General features: G+C 34.8%; 1 protein-coding gene across 1 annotated transcript; it reads left to right on the forward strand.

Moving 5' to 3' along the window:
• The first annotated feature begins 19264 nt into the window (after window positions 1–19264).
• LOC141682696 (large ribosomal subunit protein uL22y) lies at window positions 19265–21654 on the forward strand. The gene is made up of 7 exons (XM_074487396.1): window positions 19265–19360; window positions 19452–19488; window positions 19598–19638; window positions 20460–20690; window positions 20784–20886; window positions 21251–21318; window positions 21423–21654. The coding sequence occupies exons 1-7, from the start codon at window positions 19358–19360 to the stop codon at window positions 21486–21488; spliced, it is 549 nt and encodes a 182-aa protein (XP_074343497.1). The 5' UTR covers window positions 19265–19357; the 3' UTR covers window positions 21489–21654.
• Window positions 21655–22162: the final 508 nt, after the last annotated feature.

Raw genomic sequence — 22162 nt, forward strand, 5'->3', positions numbered from 1 at the left:
GAATGTTGAGTTTGGTTAAGTTTTGGGTTAAAATCGAAGTTCACCGGAGTATCGTTGGTATTATCTCGGATTTTGGCCGAAAGTATGATTCTTGGTTCATTTGTTGTTGTTTGGATTGTTGGGTTGATTTGTGGTATGAACGTATGAAAACCTGTTCAAATCAGTGCATTTTAAGCTTTGCAAGTGCTTGGCGGATGGTCACGAAATTCTGGTCAAGTCGCCGGAGAAGATGACCAGAATCTGACTTGACCGGAATCCGGTCACGATTGTTGTGTTCTTGAAGCATTCAAGCTTAAGAACATATTTGATTTTAAAAATAAAAAATTTGAATCCAAAAAGTGTTTTTGACCCCAAATTTTATAAAAATCTCCAAAATTTTGAAATACAATTTTAATTATTTATTTTCATATATTTATTTAAATTTAAATTAATATTTAATTAATTTAAATATTCAATTATTTTAATAATAATTTATTTATTCTATTAATTAAATATTAAATATGCCATTTATCCGATTTAAACGAAAAGAACGTGTCTAGACTTAGAAAATTATTTTGCTTCCAATAAAAATACTTTCAAGACCGAAATTATTTTGTAACTAAAGGTAGATTATTTTACAAACACTTTTGAGTCAGATATTTTTTCGAAAAGTCATATTTTGATACGATTTCAGTTTTAAACACACTGAGCCGTATCTTATAACGAAATGAGTTAGATGTTATGTTTTATGTGTTTAAATGTTATGTCAAATATGTGTCCACGTGTCTTTTAAATATTTATAATTGAATATGATCCTTTGACGAAATGATAGACGTATAATTAGATCGTTTTATTATCGGTAAATTAAAATAGTATCTTTTATGATAGATACACATAGTTCGAGATGTTAAAAGTCAGACTGAGAGTATCAGAGTAAAGCGTATTCACATGGGATACTAGTGACGAGTGGACTCATAAATGATATAAGCATAACATAATTAGTGATAGTAAAGGCAAGATAGTCTATCGATTGACATGCAGATAGACGATAGTTGATTTATGTGGCAGATGGTTGAAAATCAGATAGTTGATCAATTGAGGCAAGTATTTCTCCCATATTATAAATTCAGATAGTTAAATATTTTACACATTTTAGCAATACATCTTGATTATGCCAGTATCCCTTGTTTTAGTTCTTTTATTATCATTTATTGATATCTTGAGCAAGTACTTATTATTTTGGGTTATATGCGAACCCTGAATTATGATATTTTAATCAAAACGATTTATTTATCAAATACTTCGTTTCTTTTGATGATTTTGAATCAAAACACGTTATATCCAATGTTATTGAAAAACTTGTCTTATAAGAACAAGAGGATTATGATGGGGGTTAAGGATTCAAACATACCGATGGTATCAGATGCTTACTCTACAGAATGGATGGTTACGAAAAGGGTTAGGGATAGACTGGACCCTATAATTATTACGCCAAAGTGTGTCTGGGTACCCAATATGGCAGTGGGTCTATGTGGATGGGTATATATTGATATTATATCCCGACGGATTAGCGGGGTATAGTACATATGTTGGTACTAGTGTTCAGACTAATTTATTGTTGATAGCATTCCTTCTTTTAAAAGTTTTCCAGTTGCGAAATAAATCAATTAACTGATTCATGAGATGAATGAAAGAATTGCCAGTTATTCTGTTTTAGAGAAAAATCAAATTTATCATAGGCAGCCAATGAAGGCTGACGTTTTATTCATTAAATTATTTAAATCATAAGAGTATTTGAACTTGGTTTCCATGACTTCTTTTCTACAAATATAATTTGTTATTTTTAATACTTGAAAATCGAATTATAGTGCTTTCTGAACATTATTTTTTCACTCTTACTTTGTTATTTTCTTATCTTTTCGGAGACACACAAGGATAATTGTAGATAGTTCGCAGTTGGCAGCGTGATAGAGAGATCCCAGTTTTAGATAGTTGGATATGTTAGAGTCATTAAGATGAGCAAATTTGTAACACCCCCAAATCCGGGGTCAGGGATCCGGGTTGTCACGAGTTCCATTTCCCTTAATAACACCCAATCTTAATAAACAATCAACTACTCTGTACGGTGACCCCACAATAAACACACACACCACAAGTTATAGTCTCAGAGATGAATATCCAAAAAATAACACGAGTCATTTTATTCCAAAATTATATGCCATTACACCTTAAAAGGGTTTCTGAATAGATTTACATTTCTTTGCCATTATTACAATTGATAAAGATACATAAGTCTGGTACATCAAAAGTTTAAAGCCTAGCCTATTGGTAGTTCCTACCTCAGCTACAGCGACATCAACGCCTATAGAAAACTGCGGAACGTTTCCTATCCGCTCGCGAATTGGGAGCTTGGTCCTGTTCATCTTTTCTATCTGTTGTTGTGTGATGAAAGGAGAAAGCAAGGGTGAGCAACAAGCCCACCAAAATAATATGTATAATGATTAACTATATATGAGCATTCTCATAGTACTCATGAAAGTCTTGGTCAAGAAGAAATGAACCAAGCTGATATCTTAACGCCATCAAGTCGCAAAATATTCAGTATATATGTATATATATACTTTTCAAAATCTTGGAAGTCCTCTTCCATGCATAATATACACAGAGTTCCAGTTTATAACTGTATACAACTATCGTTGCAAGGTGATTTCATATATCTAACCTTGTCTCAATGTTTTTGTGAAAATCTTTGTCATGCATAAGATAATCATTAACCAGATATAAGTTGAAAAGATGAAGTTACAAGATACTCCAATATACTTATATCTTTTCCGGATACTACTTGAACTACCACCGTTCAAGGTATCATCAGTTTCAAAAGTTCATCACATAGATGAGACTACAAGAAAAGACTTGAATAGATTCAATCTTTGAAATATCATTATAAATAATGAAGTTACGAGATACTTCATTAAGTCCCGATATATATATACACCTATATATATACATTTCATACACTCCTTGAAAACCTCTGTTATGAAAATTATAAATAGAGTTGCAATATCCAATGAATTTGGAAAGGAGAAAACCTTGGCATAAACCCGATATCTTGCTGATCAGGCAAAAATACCAATAAGTAACCTTTTCTACTAGTAGATGGATGAATCCCCCACCGGTCATCACCCTGGCCACATAAGGACCTTGTGCTGGACCGCCACCCGGCCTCTTACGCGTTGATGGACGGCCACCCAGCCACTTACACTTTGATAGACCGTACCCCGGCCTGTCGCTTATGTCGACTCAATTAGATGGACTTACTTCCCGAACGTTGGGCAAGTAATCAAATTGTTTTCTCAAAACAGCAACCACGTTGCGAATGTAAAATACACCACAGAGCCGGATCCCCCAGGTTTTGAGCGAGTATTTAAATTCCCTTCGAAAGGAGGATCTTAAATATAAAAGAATGAGTTTTGGGATCCGCCCTAACTTTTAGAAATCATTTTGAAGACTCGAAAACATTTTTAAGAATATTTGGAGTACTGCTGATTTATTAAAATAAATCAGTCCCGATATATTAGAAATATCTGAATATTATTATTTAAATAATATTCTCATAAAGATAATCCTTATAAAAATAATCGAAGTAGAAGTTTTAAAACTCATACTTGAAATGGATATTAAATAACCAAAGATATACTTATATGAAAGTACTATCTTAATTCGAATAATCGAAAATAAGTTTGATTATCGAAACATTATTCTTTAATAAAATAAAGGATATTATTAAATAATAAGCGGAGTCTTAATACCTCGAATGAATATTATAAATAATATTCATTAAATAAAATAAATGGAGTCATACATCCTCAAATGAATATTCAAATAATAATCATTAAATAGAATAAACAGAGTCATAAGTCCTCGAATGAATATTCAAATAATATTCATTAAATAAAATAAAGTTATCGAATAAACCTTATTCGATCAATAGTTTTGAAAACTATATTCATATATATATATATATATACTCGGGAACATCGACTCCCGGTTTAGAAATATGTTCACCTTTGGGTCCCCTATACTAAGGGTATACGCAACTACTGCTTATCTCTAGCATAGGTATTATGCAACTAATAAGCATTTGAACCAACAGATATATAAATCAAGAATACGAAACAGGCATGCATATATACCATATCACATGCTCCATTATATCGCAAGAATTTGCTAATAACAAATATGCATTTATCTCAAGATCATGCATATACACATATACATCACAACAACAGTTATACGGGTAGAAAACTTGCCTGAGCGACAGGGGGTTACAAATGGTTTGGGACGAGTCTGGTAACCTATAAACAACATATAAGTTGGAATTAAACCAAAGTCGCTTATGAATTTATACTTTAACCAATTAGACCCTAACGTTCGCTTTTGCGCTTAACGATTCACTCAAGTCGCTCAAGTACCCTCGGCTCCACCATTTTTAATAAATTAACCATTAAGGGTTTTAAGGCGATTCTTTTGCGAGTGCCTTACCAACTGCCTAATACACTTTACATAAATGTTTCATACTCCAATTAGTCATTTATGGTCTTTAACCTATGTTTCAAAGTAAGGCGAGGGGTAATGGTTCGTTCGCGAAACGCCGTTACTTAAAACGGTCGTTTCTCCTAAACCGTACATCGGAATCAAACGAACCACATATCAAAACGAAGCTCATAACATGAACTATCTAATCATGACAATGGTAAAAACCTAGCAGTGAGTTCACGGGTCCTAATGTTAAGAGCAAAAACAGTCTAAAGTAAATCGGACATTACAACGGCTATGTTTACGCGATTACCAAATTTTAAACTACTCCAATCAACCACAATCAACCACAAATCAACCTATAACCACCAATACCACCAAACTTCATCCAAACCTTACTAACTCAGTCCATAACCTCATGATTTTTCCAACTTATTCAATCTCAAACAAGAGCTACTAATTATACTTAAGGTTCATCAACCAACAACCAAGATTTATAACCCCAAATCATTATAATTCCATCCAAACTCTAAATATACAAGAATCATGCTCTCATGAACTATAACAAACAAAACCAAACCTAATACTCAAAGTAAAGTTAGGGTTTGGAGGGGTTATACCTTCCTTGGAGAGTGGATAATCACTTAGGAAGCCTTAAATAACCACTAACTATCTTTACTAAGCTTGGATCTTGAAGAAAACATAAGAAAACATAAAGTTAGTTTCTTGAAAACACTATTCACCAAGAACTTAGATGAATTGATTAGCTATGTTAAACATGGAATCTTGAGCTTAAACTTATGGCTCATCTTAGTTATGAATTATGGAAGCTAAAGAAACAAACCTCTTGAATTATGAAGGAGTGTAGCTTGATTTTTGAAATTTTCTCCTTTGCTTTTCATGGAAAAGCCGAGAGCAAAGAGTGGGGGAAGAAGAAAATGTTTTTGTTTTGGTTGCTTTTGATTTTTGTGTTTGTTTTGCTTGTTAATTAGGTTGTTACCATGGTAAATATTGTGTGGCTCACAATCATCCAACAACACACTTGCTTGGTCATGCTTATGTCACCATGTGATGTCACCCTCCCTCCTTTGTCCTCTTCTCATTGGTTTGATGACATCATCCCCACTAATCTCTTTGATTAGCTTTTAATTATTTGGCTAATGACCGTTGATCTGTTATACGGTTCGCTTAACTTTCGTTTTCGTTTATCGTTTGAGAGATCATACCCGGGATCTTATTACTTGGGTTCCCTTAACCTTTCTCAATACATTATATTCCTTTTATGATCCTCTCTCATAATCCTTGAATTTAAATCCTTTTAATCATGTTGCCTTATACTCAATTCTTTCGGTATCTGGTGGATTTTTGGGAAAAATCAAAGTGTTCCGAATTGGATTCTGACGATCTTTACATACACTTATATACCATATAGAGTACTAATAAAATCTCAGAATATCAATAACAGAACCCCTACATAGTGTGGCATGAAAAGTTTTCTTATTCAGCATAATCTGCAAAATCACTATTCATAAGGGTTTCAAAAATTTCCAAAAATTGGGGTTATTACAAAATTGGTAAAAAGGTAATGAAATTTCGGTTAATAACTATAAAAAGTTCAGATGATTTAGATCCTTGTTTCACACCATAACCTGTAATCGATCTGAAGTTGAGGGTTTATCTATATGTTAGATATATTTGTGATGTCATGTCTAATGATGATTTGTGTTTAGTTTTTTTCAGATCTTGACTAACAGGACAAATCAGGACTTCACTGGAAATTAGTACTTATACTGAAGTCAGAGCTTAAGATATCAGAATTTAAGTTATCAAAACTTAAGTTATCAGAACTTAAGATATCAGAAGATATTTATCAGGAGATAATATCAGGACTTAAGAAGACTTTCAGATAAGGAAGGCGACTGATTGAAAGGAAAGAAGATCAAGACTAAAACAAGAAGAGATATGCATGGAGAAGAATTTTATGAAGAATAGAATACTTGGAAGAAAAGATAACTAGTTGATATATTTTAGGATGCAGACTTATATTCGATATCAATTAGAATATTATCTTGTAACTGTGTGTCTATATAAACACATTATAGGGTTTACACTAGATGTGTTATCTTAATCGAGAATATTATTCATTGTAACCCTAGCAACTCTCGTGATACTTGTTCATCACTGAGAGAGAACGGTTTCATTGTAATACTATTTTATTAATAAGATTATTTCATGTTTCATACTTGTGTTCTTAATTCGATTTGATTGTGTTATACACTGTATTCAACCCCCTTCTACAGTGTGTGTGTGACCTAACAAGTGGTATCAGAGCTATCTGTTAACACATATACAGTAAAGATCCAAAACAATCATGTCTGAAGAAGAACGAACTCCAACCAAGTCCACCAAAACTGAAGAAACTCCAAAGACTCAAATCCAAAATCGATATGAGACAATTAGGGTTCCTATACTAAACCTTCTGAGTATCCCATATGGAAAGTGAGGATGACTATGTTTCTGGAAGCTACAGATCCAGAATACCTTGACAGAATTAATGAAGGACCACATAAGCCAACCAAGCTCTCTGTTGTAGTTACAGATCAACCAGCAATGACTGTACCAAAGGAGAAAAGTGAATATACAGCTGAAGACATCTCATCTATTGCCAAGAATGCAAAGGTAAGGCATTTGCTGCATAGTGCCATTGATAATGTCATGTCAAATAGGGTAATAAACTGCAAGAATGCAAATGAGATATGGGATGCCTTGGAGACAAGATGCCAGGAAACAGATGCAATTAAGAAGAACAGGAGGACTATACTCACTCAAGAGTATGAGCACTTTGACTCAAAACCTGATGAGTCATTAACTGGTTTATATGACAGATTTGTCAAACTCTTGAATGATCTGTCACTGGTGGATAAGGAATATGATCTTGAAGATACTAATCTTAAATTCCTTTTAGCTCTTCCTGAAAGTTGGGATTTGAAAGCAACCATTATAAGAGATAACTATGCTCTTGATGAAACTACTCTCGATGAAATTTATGGTATGCTCAAGACTCATGAACTTGAGATGGATCAAAGAAGCAAGAGACATGGGAGAAAGTCAAGAACAGTTGCTCTTAAGGCTAAGGAGGAATCCCCCAAAGTGGTTATCTCTAAGAAAGCCAAAGGAAAGGCTCTCATCACAAAGTCTGATACTGAGTCATCAAGTTCTGATAATGATGAGGATTCAGAAACTGAAAGTTTATCTGAGATGGATGCTGATGAAGAGATGATGAGATTGTGTGCTCTTATGGTGAAGGGTATCACAAAGATAGCCTACATGAAATTCAGAAAGGGAAGGAAGTTTTCCAGAAAAAAGTGGAAGTTCTGATAAAAAGGGATTCAGAAAATCTGAAGGCAAAGCAGGAAAGTCTGACAAAGGAGATTACTCAAATGTTAAATGCTACAATTGTGGTGAGAAAGGCCACATATCTCCTGATTGCAAGAAAAGAAAAGGTGACAAAGGCAGGGCACTTGTCACAAAGAAGAAAAGTTGGACAGACACTTCAGATTCTGAAGATGAGGTGAACTATGCCTTGATGGCAAATGCTGATAGCAGTTCTGACGCTGCTGAGTTAAAGGTACCTCAAACAACTTATACTTTTCATACTTATGATATTACTGAGTTGAGATCTTATCTTAAAACCATGTTCATTAGCTATAGAGATCAGAATTTAACATGTGATAGGTTAACTTCTGAAAATCTGGCTTTTATGAAAAGGAATGACTATTTAGAAAAGGAGTTAGTTATGTTCCATCAAACTCAGAAAGAAAGAGATGATGCTTTTTATGTTAGAGATGAAGTGTTAAAATTGAATCAATCTTTAAAAACTGAGTTAGAAAAAGAAAGAGAGATTATCAGGACCTGGACTAACTTTGGCAGAACAAGTCAAAATTTACTAAGTAGTGGAAACTGGAAAGAGGGCTTAGGTTATGGAGATGATAAAAGTGAAACAGGAACTGAACAAATTAAGCCAATTATTGTTAAACAGACTAATAAGCCAAAGGTAAATCCTGTTGAGTTTGTAGCTGTAAAGTCTGATATTGATAAATCAGAAGTTAAAGAGAAATTAACTTCTGACAAACCAAAACAGGATAAGCCAACTGAAATTAACATAGGCTTAATGATAAAGAAGCAGCTAAAGTATAAGCTGAAAGAGATTAAGAATATAAACAAGGTAAAGCCACCTAGGAAAAATAGGAATGGAAAGGAAGGTGTGAATAAAAGCAATAATTATATACCTGTTCCTAATGCTCCTATAAAGAAATGCTATAACTGTGGAAATTCTAACCATCTGCCTTCTTTTTGCAGGAAGAATAAGAATATAAACTCCTTACCTTCAAAGTCAGGAGTTAAAAGTCAGTCTGTTAGATTTAAGCCATAAAATCCTTGTTTTCATTGTGGTAGTTTATGGCATTCCATTTATACTTGTAAGGAATATCATAGTTTGTACTATGATTATTATCAAATAAAACCTTCTTTAAAGAAAGTTAGCATTGTTCCTTCTAGTGTAAGTTCTGATACAAAGGCTGATACTGTAAATTCTGATAAGAAAAATGTTAACTTAAACTCTGATGTTAAATCCGCTGCAAATGTTAACAAACTTAATAAGGCCAAAGGATCCAAGCAAGTTTGGGTCCTTAAAACTAATCATTAGTGGTCTTTGTGATTGCAGGGCAACAGGAAAAACTTTCTAGTTCTGGACAGTGGATGTTCAGGAAATATGACTGGAAATAAAGTCCTGCTATCAGACTTTGTGGAGAAAGCTGGCCCAGGAGTTTCTTATGGAGATGGCAACATGGGAAAAACTCAGGGATATGGCAATATCAATCTTGGGAATGTCATCATTGAAAAAGTAGCTCTAGTCTCAGGACTTAAACACAATCTGTTGAGTGTTAGTCAAATCTGTGACAGAGGTTATCATGTGGATTTCTTTGAAGAACGCTGTGAAGTTGTAAGAAAATCTGCAGGCAAAGTTGTTCTAAAGGGATACAGGCATGGTAACATTTATGAAGCCAAGCCTTCAACAAGTTCTGATGGTTCTGCAATCTGTCTGTTAAGTAGAGCATCAATTGAAGAAAGCTGAGATTGGCACAAGAAACTCTCTCATTTAAATTTCAACAATATAAATGAACTAGTCAAGAAAGATCTTGTGAGAGGACTGCCAAAATCAGTATTTGCTCCTGATGGCCTTTGTGATTTATGTCAAAAGGCAAAACAAAGAAAATCTTCATTCAAGAGCAAGACTGAATCTTCAATTCTTGAGCCTTATCACCTACTACATGTTGATCTATTTGGTCCAGTGAATGTCATGTCTATTGTAAAGAAGAAATATGCTATGTTCATAGTAGATGAGTTTACCAGATACACATGGGTGTATTTCTTGCACACTAAAAGTGAAACTGCATCTATCTTGATTGATCATGTCAAACAACTGGATAAGTTGGTCAAAGACTCTGTGAAAATCATAAGAAGTGATAATGGCACTGAGTTCAAGAATTTGATCATGGAAGAGTTCTGCAAAGACCATGGAATAAAGCAGGAATTTTCTGCTCCTGGAACTCCATAGAAAAATGGAGTTGTTGAAAGAAAGAATAGAACTCTTATTGAAGTTGCACGAACTATGCTTGATGAAGCAAAGTTACCAACCTACTTTTGGGCTGAAGTTGTGCAGACTGCTTGTTTTACTCAGAATGCAACATTAATCAACAAGCATGGAAAGACACCATATGAGATGGTGAAGAAAAAGAAGCCAAATCTGAAGTACTTTCATGTATTTGGATGCAAGTGTTTTGTTCTTAAGACTCATCCTGAACAACTATCCAAATTTGATCAAAAAGCAAATGAAGGAATTTTTGTTGGATATCCACTTTCCACAAAAGCCTTCAGAGTCTACAATTTAAGAACAAGGGTAGTCATGGAATCTATCAATGTCTCTTTTGATGATAAGAAGATTACTGGACTTGAAGATTTTAATAATCATGATCAGCTGAGATTTGAGAATGAAGTTTTAAATTCCGATTCTGTAAATTCTGATAGTCTAAATCCTGATACTGCAAACTCTAATGGGTTAAACTCTGATGTTATTGAAACTGTGGTGACAACGCCAAAGGAAAATGCACCTATGCAGGGGGAGCATACTGAAGATCCAACCACATCTCAAGAAGCATCAGAACCTAGAACAGGCTCTTCAAGTTCTGATTCGTCAAATTCTGAAGAATCCAACCCAGAGAGCATAATTTCAGGGGGAGTATCAGAAAATGTTGATGGAGACAGCATGGATCATGGGGGAGCATCCAGTTCTAAAGATCACCTTCCATCTGCAAGGAAGTGGACTAAAGCACATACACCTGACTTGATTATTGGAGATCCTGAAGCAGGTATTAGAACTAGAACAACAATATCAAATGAATGTCTCTATCATTCTTTTCTTTCTCAGGCTGAACCAAAGAAAGTGGAAGAAGCTCTTCAAGATGCTGATTGGATGCAAGCAATGCTGGACGAGTTAAATGAATTTGAAAGAAATAAAGTCTGGACCCTAGTGACAAGACCAAAGAACAGATCAGTTGTTGGTACAAAATGGGTGTTCAGAAACAAAACTGATAGTGATGGCATAATTACAAGAAATAAAGCAAGGCTGGTTGCAAAAGGATATTCTCAACAAGAGGGAATTGATTATGATGAAACATTTGCACCAGTTGCCAGATTGGAAGCCATAAGGATATTTTTGGCTTATGCTGCTCACAAAAAATTACAGTCTTTCAAATGGATGTAAAAAGTGCTTTTCTTAATGGAGAATTGTAAGAAGAAGTATATGTTGAACAATCTCCAGGTTTTGTAGATTCAAAATTTCCTCATCATGTCTACAGACTTGATAAAGCACTTTATGGCCTTAAGCAAGCTCCAAGAGCATGGTATGAGACATTAGCTCAGTTTCTTCTGGAAAGTGGATTTAACAGAGGGACAATTGACAAAACTTTATTCTATCTCAACCATGGAAAGGACTTACTTTTGGTACAGATATATGTTGATGATATCATTTTTGGTTCTACAAATGACAGACTTTGTAAAAAGTTTGCCAAGCTAATGCAGTCAAGATATCAAATGAGTATGATGGGAGTACTTATCTATTTTTTGGGCCTTCAAGTCAAGCAGAATGAAGAAGGAACTTTTATTTGTCAATCTAAGTACACCAGAAACTTTTTGAAGAAATTTGGAATGCAAGACTGTTCAAGTGCATCCACTCATATGGCCACTGTAACAAAATTGGATAAGGATACTGGTACATCAGTAGATATTACTGATTACAGAGGTATTATTGGCTCACTACTATATCTAAATGCAAGTAGACCTGATATCATGTATGCTACATGTCTTTGTGCAAGATTTCAAGCAGATTCAAGAGAACCTCACTTAACAGCTGTGAAAAGAATTTTCAAGTACCTTACGGGTATAGCTGATCTAGGATTGTGGTATTCTAGGGAATCAGACTTTAAGCTAATAGGTTACTCAGATGCAGATTTTGCAGGGTGCAAAATTGACAGGAAAAGCACAAGTGGAAGCTGCCAATTTCTTGGGGGCAGATTAGTTTCTTGGTTTAGCAAGAAACAAAAGTCAATTTCCACATCAACTGTAGAGGCAGAGTATATTGCTACAGGAAGCTGTTGTGCACAGATTCTTTGGATGAAGAATCAGTTACTGGATTATGGGTTAGAATTTTCTAAAATCCCTATTTACTGTGATAATCAAAGTGCTATTGCTATGATAGGTAATCCAGTTCCATACTCAATGACAAAGCACATCAATATTAGGTACCATTTCATAAGGGAACATGTGATGGAAGGTACAGTGGAATTGCATTTTGTTCCAATAGATCAACAATACTAGCATATATCTTCACAAAATCACTATGTGAAGCTACTTTTACAAGACTGGTAAATGAACTTGGAATGGTCTCAGGTTCTTTCTCTAAATCTGTGTAGTTTATGTTCTAATACATCAGACTTTATGATCAGTATTTACTGATATTACTATCTTTATGTAATCTGCGCTTAAATTGAAATTTACATAAGTGCTGATTGTTGTCTGATGTGAATTTCTAAACTCTGATAGTGATATGAATGTTTTCGTGACTATTCAAACCAATGAGGATAACTGTGCTAGATGCTGACCTAGTAGTCTTTAATTTACTAAAGATCCCATGTTTGAAGTAACTGTTTATGTGGAAATCTTTTAACACAAGCAAATTCTGATATTGAGTTTGGTTAGGTTTACTTTGTGTATCTTATTACTAAGTCAAAAACTAGAATAATGCTTCTTATCTGTTAAGTTCTGATGTTTGTAAATTTGATAGATGTACTAAGTGCTGATAAGCCTCACTTATCAAAAGAAAGAAAAGAAAAGAAATAAATATTATGTACTCCTTTGAGATCCAGAGAAAATTATATGTGGAAGGGAAGACCCAAGTGCATTGCTAGTATTAAGTAATATGCATTAGAAAAGCAAAATAATATTTTCTTTGTGACTTTTCACATTCTCTGATTACTGGAGAAATACTCTGATAATAGCATAAATTCTGATAAGCAATCGTGACTCACTTACACTGAGAAGCCACTGTAACAATGAATTTCAAAAGATGCATAAAATGAGCACAAAATAGTTGAGGTGGACTCATGCATGAACTCATTCTATAGTAGACTTCAGACAAATGACAGATTTTGAGCAAAGTTCTTAGTTATGCCTTATTTCTAAGATGTACTGAAGTGAATCAGAATTTACTTTTTGTCTGATATATAGCTTAATTCACACACTTACACTCCATATGAATGATGAAATTACTGTGGTGATCAATGTTATTTTAGATAAACAGTCTAAGTGTCAGTTGCATAAATTATGAGGACAAGTTCTGATGGAAGTTCTGATGATTAAGTTCTGTTGAAACCATATCAGTATTTGTGTGAAGAATTACAGAAATAAACATTCACTTTTTGAGTAAAGAAGCAATATTCTGATGACCTTTAAATTCTGATAATTATCAAGTTCTGATGCTTACGTGGCAGTATTTATTTACTTGATTTATTTTTGGTCACTACTTGAACGGTTATATTTTATCAGAATAGTGGATTACGTGAGATAAAGCAATAATAATCATTATGGGTTAGTATTTAACGTGTATGTCTTGAAAACCTGCATGTACATAGTAATCATTACTTATTTCCCGTGCCCATTAACTTTTGTCTTAACTACTGCATGCCTGACAGGTGTAACGTCTGTTCCACTTCTCAATAATTGTTGTCACGTGGGGTGTCTAAGTAAAAGAGATAAAAGATTTTCAAATCTTTTATTTACATTTCTATTCTATTTACCCTCTCTCTTTTTCTTATTCTCTCATATTTTCTGATGGTTTACTATACAGATATTTTATCAAACACTTTTCAGGCATTCTAACTTCTCACCTATTTTCAATGGCACCCAAGGATATAATCTTTAATGGAGCAAAGTTCGTCCCCGACAACTATGCTGCCATTCTCACTAAGAGTGAAGCTCCTTCGGAACTTCATTTTATCCAGGATTTCTTATCTCATAGTGAAATTGGGTTCGCATTGACACAACCAACCAGTATATCTGGAACTCAAGTTCTGACATTCTGGCGTACTGGACATTATGATGAGGGTGGTCAGAATGGGACTCCAAGCATCGTGTTTACAGTAAATGAGTTTGAGTATGTGGTTACTCCGGGAGCAGTTCGAAAAGCTCCACACCTACCTGAATCCTGTCAATTTAGTTCTGCTGTTGAGGAGTCGTTGCTACAATAAATGATGGCAAGTCTTGGATATGAACAGAGTTTGGCTAAGTTGGGTGAACTCAAACGCGCATATATTCGAAGGGAATGGAGCTTCTTCTTCGATTGCATCACGAAGACTTTTGGCAATAAATGCTCCAACTTTGATGCAATTCCCATTCTGAGTTGGCAAATTGGGTATGCACTCCTAAACCAGTCTTATTTTGATTATGCAAAGACTGTGTTATGTTTTATAGGAGATAGAATGACAGAGGACAGTAATGTAGTTTACTTTGCTAGGTTCTGTCAGTTAATTTACAATTACTGTACATCAGATGAACCAAAACTAGCAGGTGAACTCATAGAACCTTTTAGGTTAGCTAAGAGGGCTTTTACTGATCTTTTAACTGCTGACAACAAGAAGGGAGTTTTGAGACCCCTTAGAATTCCTTTATCAGTAAAGCAAGCCTTGTAAATGCTGATTATGAAACCTATTCATTACTATATCTTGATGCCCAACCCACCAACACACAACAGCCATCCGAACCAACCACCACCCAAACACAGCAACCACAAACATCAGCACATACCAATCAACCATCAGCACCTATTGTGTAGCCTTCTTCTTTTAGAGCAAAGAGGACTAAGATAGTACCTCAGTCACAGCAGAAAAGAAGGAGGATGATTCTGAGAGATGAATTAGAAGATGAGGCACAGGTTCAAACATCAAAACCTGTTGCAAAAGCATCTGAGGAAGTGTCTCCTCAGAAAACAAAGGAAACTAGGAGTTCTAGGCCCCTTAAAGGCTTAGAAAGATACATTCTGATGATAAAGCTCCCAAAGTCTCTCCACCCTTGAAGAGAGTAAAGAAACAAAAGGCTAATAGGGACATAGTTGAGTCAGATTCAGAGGATATGGAAGCAGTAACAAAGGAAGGGTGTCAGGAATCTCTGATCCCAAATGAGCCCATTGTGATTGAATCCCTTCCATCTACACAACCAGAATTTGTTGAAACCACTGAATCTACACCTCCACTGTCACCAATTCAAGCTGAAGAAATTTCTCAAGATAGAGTGGTTACACCTCCCGTGTCTCGTATTATTGAACAAGTACATGTTGAAGACCCAGGTACAAGTGCTGAAATAGATATTCACAACTTGGTTGTGCCTGAAGTTCTGTACTTGGAAGCTCCAACCATTCTTCAACATACTTCACCAACAACATCAATTTTAGATGCTGATATTAATGCAGAAATTCCAACAACACCTCTTCTGAATCTAGATGATGAAGATCAGATATTAGGTGAGCATCAGAATTTGGATGTTGATCAGAACTTAGAGGATGATCTTGAAACCTCTATAGCCTCACACACTATCATTTTATCAGAGGAAACCGATTCTGCAGGCTTTGTAAGTTCTGATGCTGAAAATGATGGCAATACTGGTGAAGCTGCTACAAATGAAAATGCTGATGCAGCTGGTCCTTCAGGACATGCACCTCAACAAGTTCTAGGCAAAGCTGATCTAATCAAGAAATTTGTAAGAGAGGATGCACTAGTGCCTTGGAGTGAAACTCCAAGAGGAAAAGAGTGGATCAAGGAGTGGAACAAAGTTGATTTTGTTCCTATTGCAAATATTCTTGCTGAGCACCTGGCCAAAGCTGATGAAATGCTGATAAATGATGATTTCAAGGCACAACTTAGAGTTACTGCATTGAGTACCAGGCACCTTCAAGGTCAACACTCAATAACTCAAGCCAAGGTGAACAAAATTCAAGAAACCCTGATTCAGCAAGACATGAATGTCAAATTGGAAAAGAACGGGTTTTTTAAGCCAGCCTTTGACCGCATTGGGAATATAGAAAAGATTCAAGAAAAGCAGCAAGCTCAAATATCTGATGTTTTAAAGAATCAAGCTGCTCAACAAGCTCAACTCAATGAAATCCAAAACTCTGTGGAATTGCTTGTCTCTCTCCTTCTACCTGATGATGCCAAAAATGGGGAGAAAGTGATTAAGTCCAAATACAAAACTGATCAACCACTAAAAGGTAAAGATGATGATAATGAAGACCAGGGAAACTCTGAATGGGGTAGAGGTCATTGTCAAGGCAAAGGTTTTTCGTCTAGGAAAGCGGGAACTTCTACACAGAGATCAAGTTCTGATGCTGATAGAAGAAAAAGTTCTGATAAACAAGTTCTGACTAAGCCTGATGTTCTGATACAGGGTGAGAGTCAAGAATCACAGAAGTTTATGCAGACACTGAAGTTTAAGGGGAAGGAAACAACAGTCTACTATCAAGACCCCAAGTTACAGAAGCTGGATGAAGAAATTTCTAAAAAGACTATTTCTCAAAGACAATCCAGGAATGGACTTTCAAAGTCTGAAGGAAGAAGAAGCCGGACTTAAAGCAGAAAATGTCAAATCTAAGTCTAAAGCTTCTATTACTGGAAAGAAACCTCCAAAGCCCAAAGGCATTGTGATTAAAGAGAAGTCAAACTCTGAGGCAACTAAATCTGAATTTAAAGCCAAATCACAGGTAGAGGTAGATCCAAGGTTCAAGGGCAAAGCTAAAGTTGATGATTCTGTAAAAATCTATCTGCCAACCATGTATGAACAAGTAATTTCTGATGAAGATACTAGTCTGGTTTTGAAGAAGAAGAATATTCAAACAACCTCTGACAGAGCTCATGTTGTTCAAGATCAGGACTTAGTAAATTCTGATATGACAATGAAGCAAGCAACCTCTGACATAGCTCAAGTTGGCTTGATATCAGAAGATAAAGGAAAGGAAACCTCTGACATTGCTCATGTTAAAACTTCAAAACTTCTACAACCTGGGTTCACTAAAGCTCAACAATCTACTCAACCTTTGAAGACTACATCAAGTGGTTTTGAAGCAAGAGTTATTCGAGGGAAGGAAGCTATTGATAAAATATGACTGGGTAATGCTAATGAGAGAAGAGTAAACAACTCTACCTTAGATCATACATCTCTTTCTGAACCAGGAGTGGGAACAACTCCTGAAAGATTGAATCAACTGAAGTCTGTACAAATGGTCTACCACTCTGTATTGAAAGAAGATATCATGTTATATTTTATGACAGATGGGAGGGTATTCCATATAAGAAAGGATGCTATTCGTTTGAAGTACTTTGAAGAATTGCAACATGTGCTATTTCTACTTCAAGTGAAGAACAGATCAACAGATGGCGCTGCCAGATACATAAGGTCTAATATTGAAAGACAGAAGAAACTTTACTCTGTAAAGTCTGACAGGCCATAATATCCTAAGTACAGAGCTCATAATGGAGAACTAGTTGAGATGAAGCCTAACACTGCCAAAATCACTACATTTTTTGGTATTAAGGGTCTTGAATTCAATCTAGAGTCTGATAAAGCCTATGTCATCAGACTGGATCAGGAAATAAGGAAAGCAAAGATAAATGATCTCAGGGCTGCTATCTTTCAGACAGGTGAAGATACAGTTGAACTTAAAGATGTAAAAAGGAGGATGTTGAATGAACTTGAATATGCTGAGAGAACTCTGTTGAAGAACTATCTCAGAACAACTCCTGACATTAAAGAGATCACACACTGAAGCCAAGTCAAGAACTACAGCTGATAAATTTTGAAGAATATACAGGCTAAAGCTGATATTAAACTTTAAGGATGGTAAAAGCTACAAGGACTGTGAGTTGTAGTTATTTAGTCAAATTCTCATATGCATTTGTACTTAATGTTTTTGACATCATCAAATATCTATTGAACTTGTATATTATGCTAATTTACAAGTTGGGGGAGATTGTTAGATATATTTGTGATGTCATGTTTAATAATGATTTGTGTTTAATTTTTTTTTCCAGATATTGACTAACAAGACAAATCAGGACTTAACTGGAAATCAGTACTTATACTGAAGTCAGAGCTTAAGATATCAGAACTTAAGTTATCAGAACTGAAGATATCAGAAGATATTTATCAGGAGATAATATCAGGACTTAAGAAGACTTTCAGATAAGGAAGGCGATTGATTGAAAGGAAAAAAGATCAAGACTAAAACAAGAAGAAATATGCATGGAGAAGAATTCTATGAAGAATAGAATACTTGGAAGAAAAGATAACTAGTTGATATATTTTAGGATGCAGACTTATATTCGATCTCAATTAGAAGATTATCTTGTAACTGTGTGTCTATATAAACACAGCATGGGGTTTACACTAGATGTGTTATCTTAATCGAGGATATTATCCATTGTAACATTTGCAGCTCTCGTGAAATTTGTTCATCAGTGAGAGAGAACGGTTTCATTGTAATACTATTTTATTAATAAGATTATTCTGTGTTTCATACTTGTGTTCTTAATTCGATTTGATTGTACTATACACTGTATTCAACCCCCTTCTACAGTGTGTGTGACCTAACACTATATATTTATCTTAATATATAGGTTTATATTGTTTAAAGTTGTTTAGTGGCACCCAATCTCAACCCCGGATTTGGGGGCTGTCATAATAAATTGGAACCGTATAACCTTAATAAGATATGCCCATAATATTTGATTTATAAAGGTTTATATTTTAATTAAGTAAATTAATGAAATTTTTAAGTAAGGGTAATTAAATAAATTAACAAAGGACAATATCAACCAAACTTTTAATATTTCGTCAATTATATAATAGTATAGATAGATAGATATATATAAATAGATATTATAGATTTCTAGAAGAATAATCAATATTTTTTATTTGTTTTTAAAAAACATTTTTTATTAGTTACTTCAGACTTTTTTGTTGTCAAGAGTTACTTTGGAATTTTAAACACATCATCAAACAGAAAAACAAAAAACCAAAAGTAGATGATACCAAGAGCGAGCCCAAACAATAATAACCTGACAGGCCCTTAATTTAAGGAACCAAAGCCCAAATTCGACCCATAAACATTAAACCCCGAGCTCTATCTTAGGGTTTGACTACACAAATCCGCTTGACATCGATCAAATTTAGCAGCGGTGCAATGGTAATAACAAATTGACGAGGTCTTAAATTTATCAATTTTATCGTTTAAATGACTGTATTTATTTTGACGGTTCGTTAAATATGATTTTCAGGTGAAATATTCAAAGGAGCCTGATAATCAAACCAAGTGTAAGCAATTTTTCTTTGATTTTCTCATTTTGTTTCCAATTAAATTTAGAAATAACGTGATTTATTAATATTTGTGTTAATTGTTTTTTTTGTTTTAATGTGTTTTTAGCTTGTAAATCTAGGGGCTCTGGTCTTAGAGTCCACTTTAAGGTATGATTGTATTGTTGTGTTTTCAGTTTGTTGCATTTTGTACTATTATGTGGTAAAAGTTTCGATATCGTAAAATGTATTTAATGGTGCTGTAGAGAATTGGGGATAATACTAGTATTGACACGATAAATGAATCAAATTGTGGAGCATTGTTTTAATTTTTTGTGTTTGACTTGTAGGAGAATGTCATGATTTGATACCTTTGGTTTCTCGTAATCTGTATGGAAAACATTTGCATTGTTAGGGATTCATTTTACTGATAACCTGTTTTTTGTGCTTACGAATTTGTTTTAGCTACAATGGTCCTAATCATTTCTTCAGTTAAATACAATTTCAACCGTGGAAAATGTTTTATTTGAATTTAGTGCGTAATCATATAACTGGTTTGCTTGTTAGGGTGCTGATTTCATATGCTTTAAATTTTATATCCCGTTCAGCAATCTAGCAAGTTTTTTACTATTAGTTTGCAAGTCTAGTGCTCGCTTGCGGTTGGATTATAATGTGCTTGTATTAGTATGTACATTGCCCACAGCTCATAAATCAGATTGTTAGTTTTAGGTTTGAAAATTCTATACAGGATATTTATTATTGCTTCCTAGACCTCATTCTCATGTAAGGACTGTACTTTTGTTTATTCCATTTTGCATCTCTTTTATAGTATTTGTAAGTGGTTATGTTATTGAAAGTAAGCAGTGTTAGACACTTAGACTGTGTTGTTCTACGATATTTCTAGGTGGTATTTTGTATCAAACTATCACTTCTGCTTATCTGGTTCTGTTTTTGTTAATTATTTAGTTTGTGATTTTAGTTTTGTTTAACAGAATACTAGAGAAACTGCACATGCCATCCGTAAGTTGCCTTTGATTAAGGCTAAAAGGTACTTGGAGGATGTCCTTGCACACAAGCAAGCTATTCCATTTACTCGCTTCTGTAGAGGAGTCGGGCGTACTGCTCAGGCTAAAAATAGACATTCTAATGGACAAGGGCGTTGGCCTGCAAAATCCGCAAAGTTTATTCTGGATTTACTCAAGAATGCTGAGAGTAATGCCGAAGTATGTGTTCTTATGTATCATTGCCCCCCTTTTGTTTTCTCCCCAGTTTTTTATCTCAAAGTAGATGATTATTGATTTGAACTGCTTTTACAGGTGAAGGGCTTGGATGTTGATTCCCTTTACATATCTCATATTCAAGTTAACCAAGCACAGAAGCAGAGACGTCGAACATACCGTGCTCATGGAAGAATTAATCGTATGTTATTGTTGTTAATTAAAAAATGAGTCTGTTGTTCAAGGAGTATATACATCCGATGGACTTGTTTTAGCATGGATAATACCTGCAACAAAAACAAATCTGAAGAATTGACAGTGACAAAAGTCATAATATTGTGTATATCTATTGTCTCAGTTTAGGGAATGTGTAGCTAGGATTGGTTCTGAATTATTGAAATAGTTTTCGAGCATTGTGACATTCTGTTGTTCAACATGTTGTTACGACTGATTAAAAAGTTATGTAGTGAATTAGCAAAAAAGAAAAAAGAGAGCTACCCAGTGTAGTGCAGATGCCAATACATACCTTTAAAGGGCTCTAACCCCCCCCCCCCACCTTTTTGCAGCATACATGTCATCCCCGTGCCACATTGAATTGACTTTGTCTGAGAAGGAAGACCCTGTCAAGAAGGAGGTACTGCCTTTGTCATGGTTTCCACTGATATGTATATTTATATCTGAAAAGATTTTGAATCCATTAGAGGATTATTGATTTTTGTACTGATTTACATTTTGCAGCCTGAGAGCCAGTTGGCTCCTAGGAAGAAGACGAACCAAGTTTTACGCAGTGGTGCTTCCTCTTAAGTTATGCCAACCAAGTTTTACGCAGTGGTGCTTCCTCTTAAGTTATGCCGCTGTGCTGTAATTTAAGTATTGTTGAGAATTTTTTTCACCTGGTTTTATCAGAGAATTTTTGTGCTTCTGTTATGAGATTCGCCTCTTAAATTTTATCCGAGATTATCTTATTTTATGTTTGACAAATCTAGACCAGTTAATTTTTTTGTGGTTTGCGTTTTTTTAGTGTCACTTGCATGAATACCAGTAAAATTACGACTTAAAAGTAATCATGGAATATGATTAATGATTGTGGTTCAAGCTGTGTTAATCTGCAATATAAGTTGAGCTTTGTAGATATGTAGTATGAGTGTGGGTGCCAGCTCATTTTAGAACTCAGCTTAATTTACAAAATGTTACTTTACTTCCCCTTTTGTGCTACCCTTGAGGGGGGTTAAATTTTGACTGTGATCTGCAATTATGACTTGAGCTTTGTAGAGATGTTATATGAGCCTGGCTTCCAGCTTGCTCAAGAACTAGGCTTAGCCTGCATAATGGTATTCCCCTTTTGTGCTAGCCTTTGGGAGAACTGGTGACTGTAGCTGGAGTGAGCTGAGGCTTGAAATACTTGGTGTCTTGGTTTACATAATTATCAGGAAAATGGACCATGCCTATATATTACTTCACAGTCTCAAGGATTAGTC

This window comes from Apium graveolens, chromosome 9 (genome assembly GCF_009905375.1).
Source record: "Apium graveolens cultivar Ventura chromosome 9, ASM990537v1, whole genome shotgun sequence".
Taxonomy (NCBI): Eukaryota; Viridiplantae; Streptophyta; class Magnoliopsida; order Apiales; family Apiaceae; genus Apium; species Apium graveolens.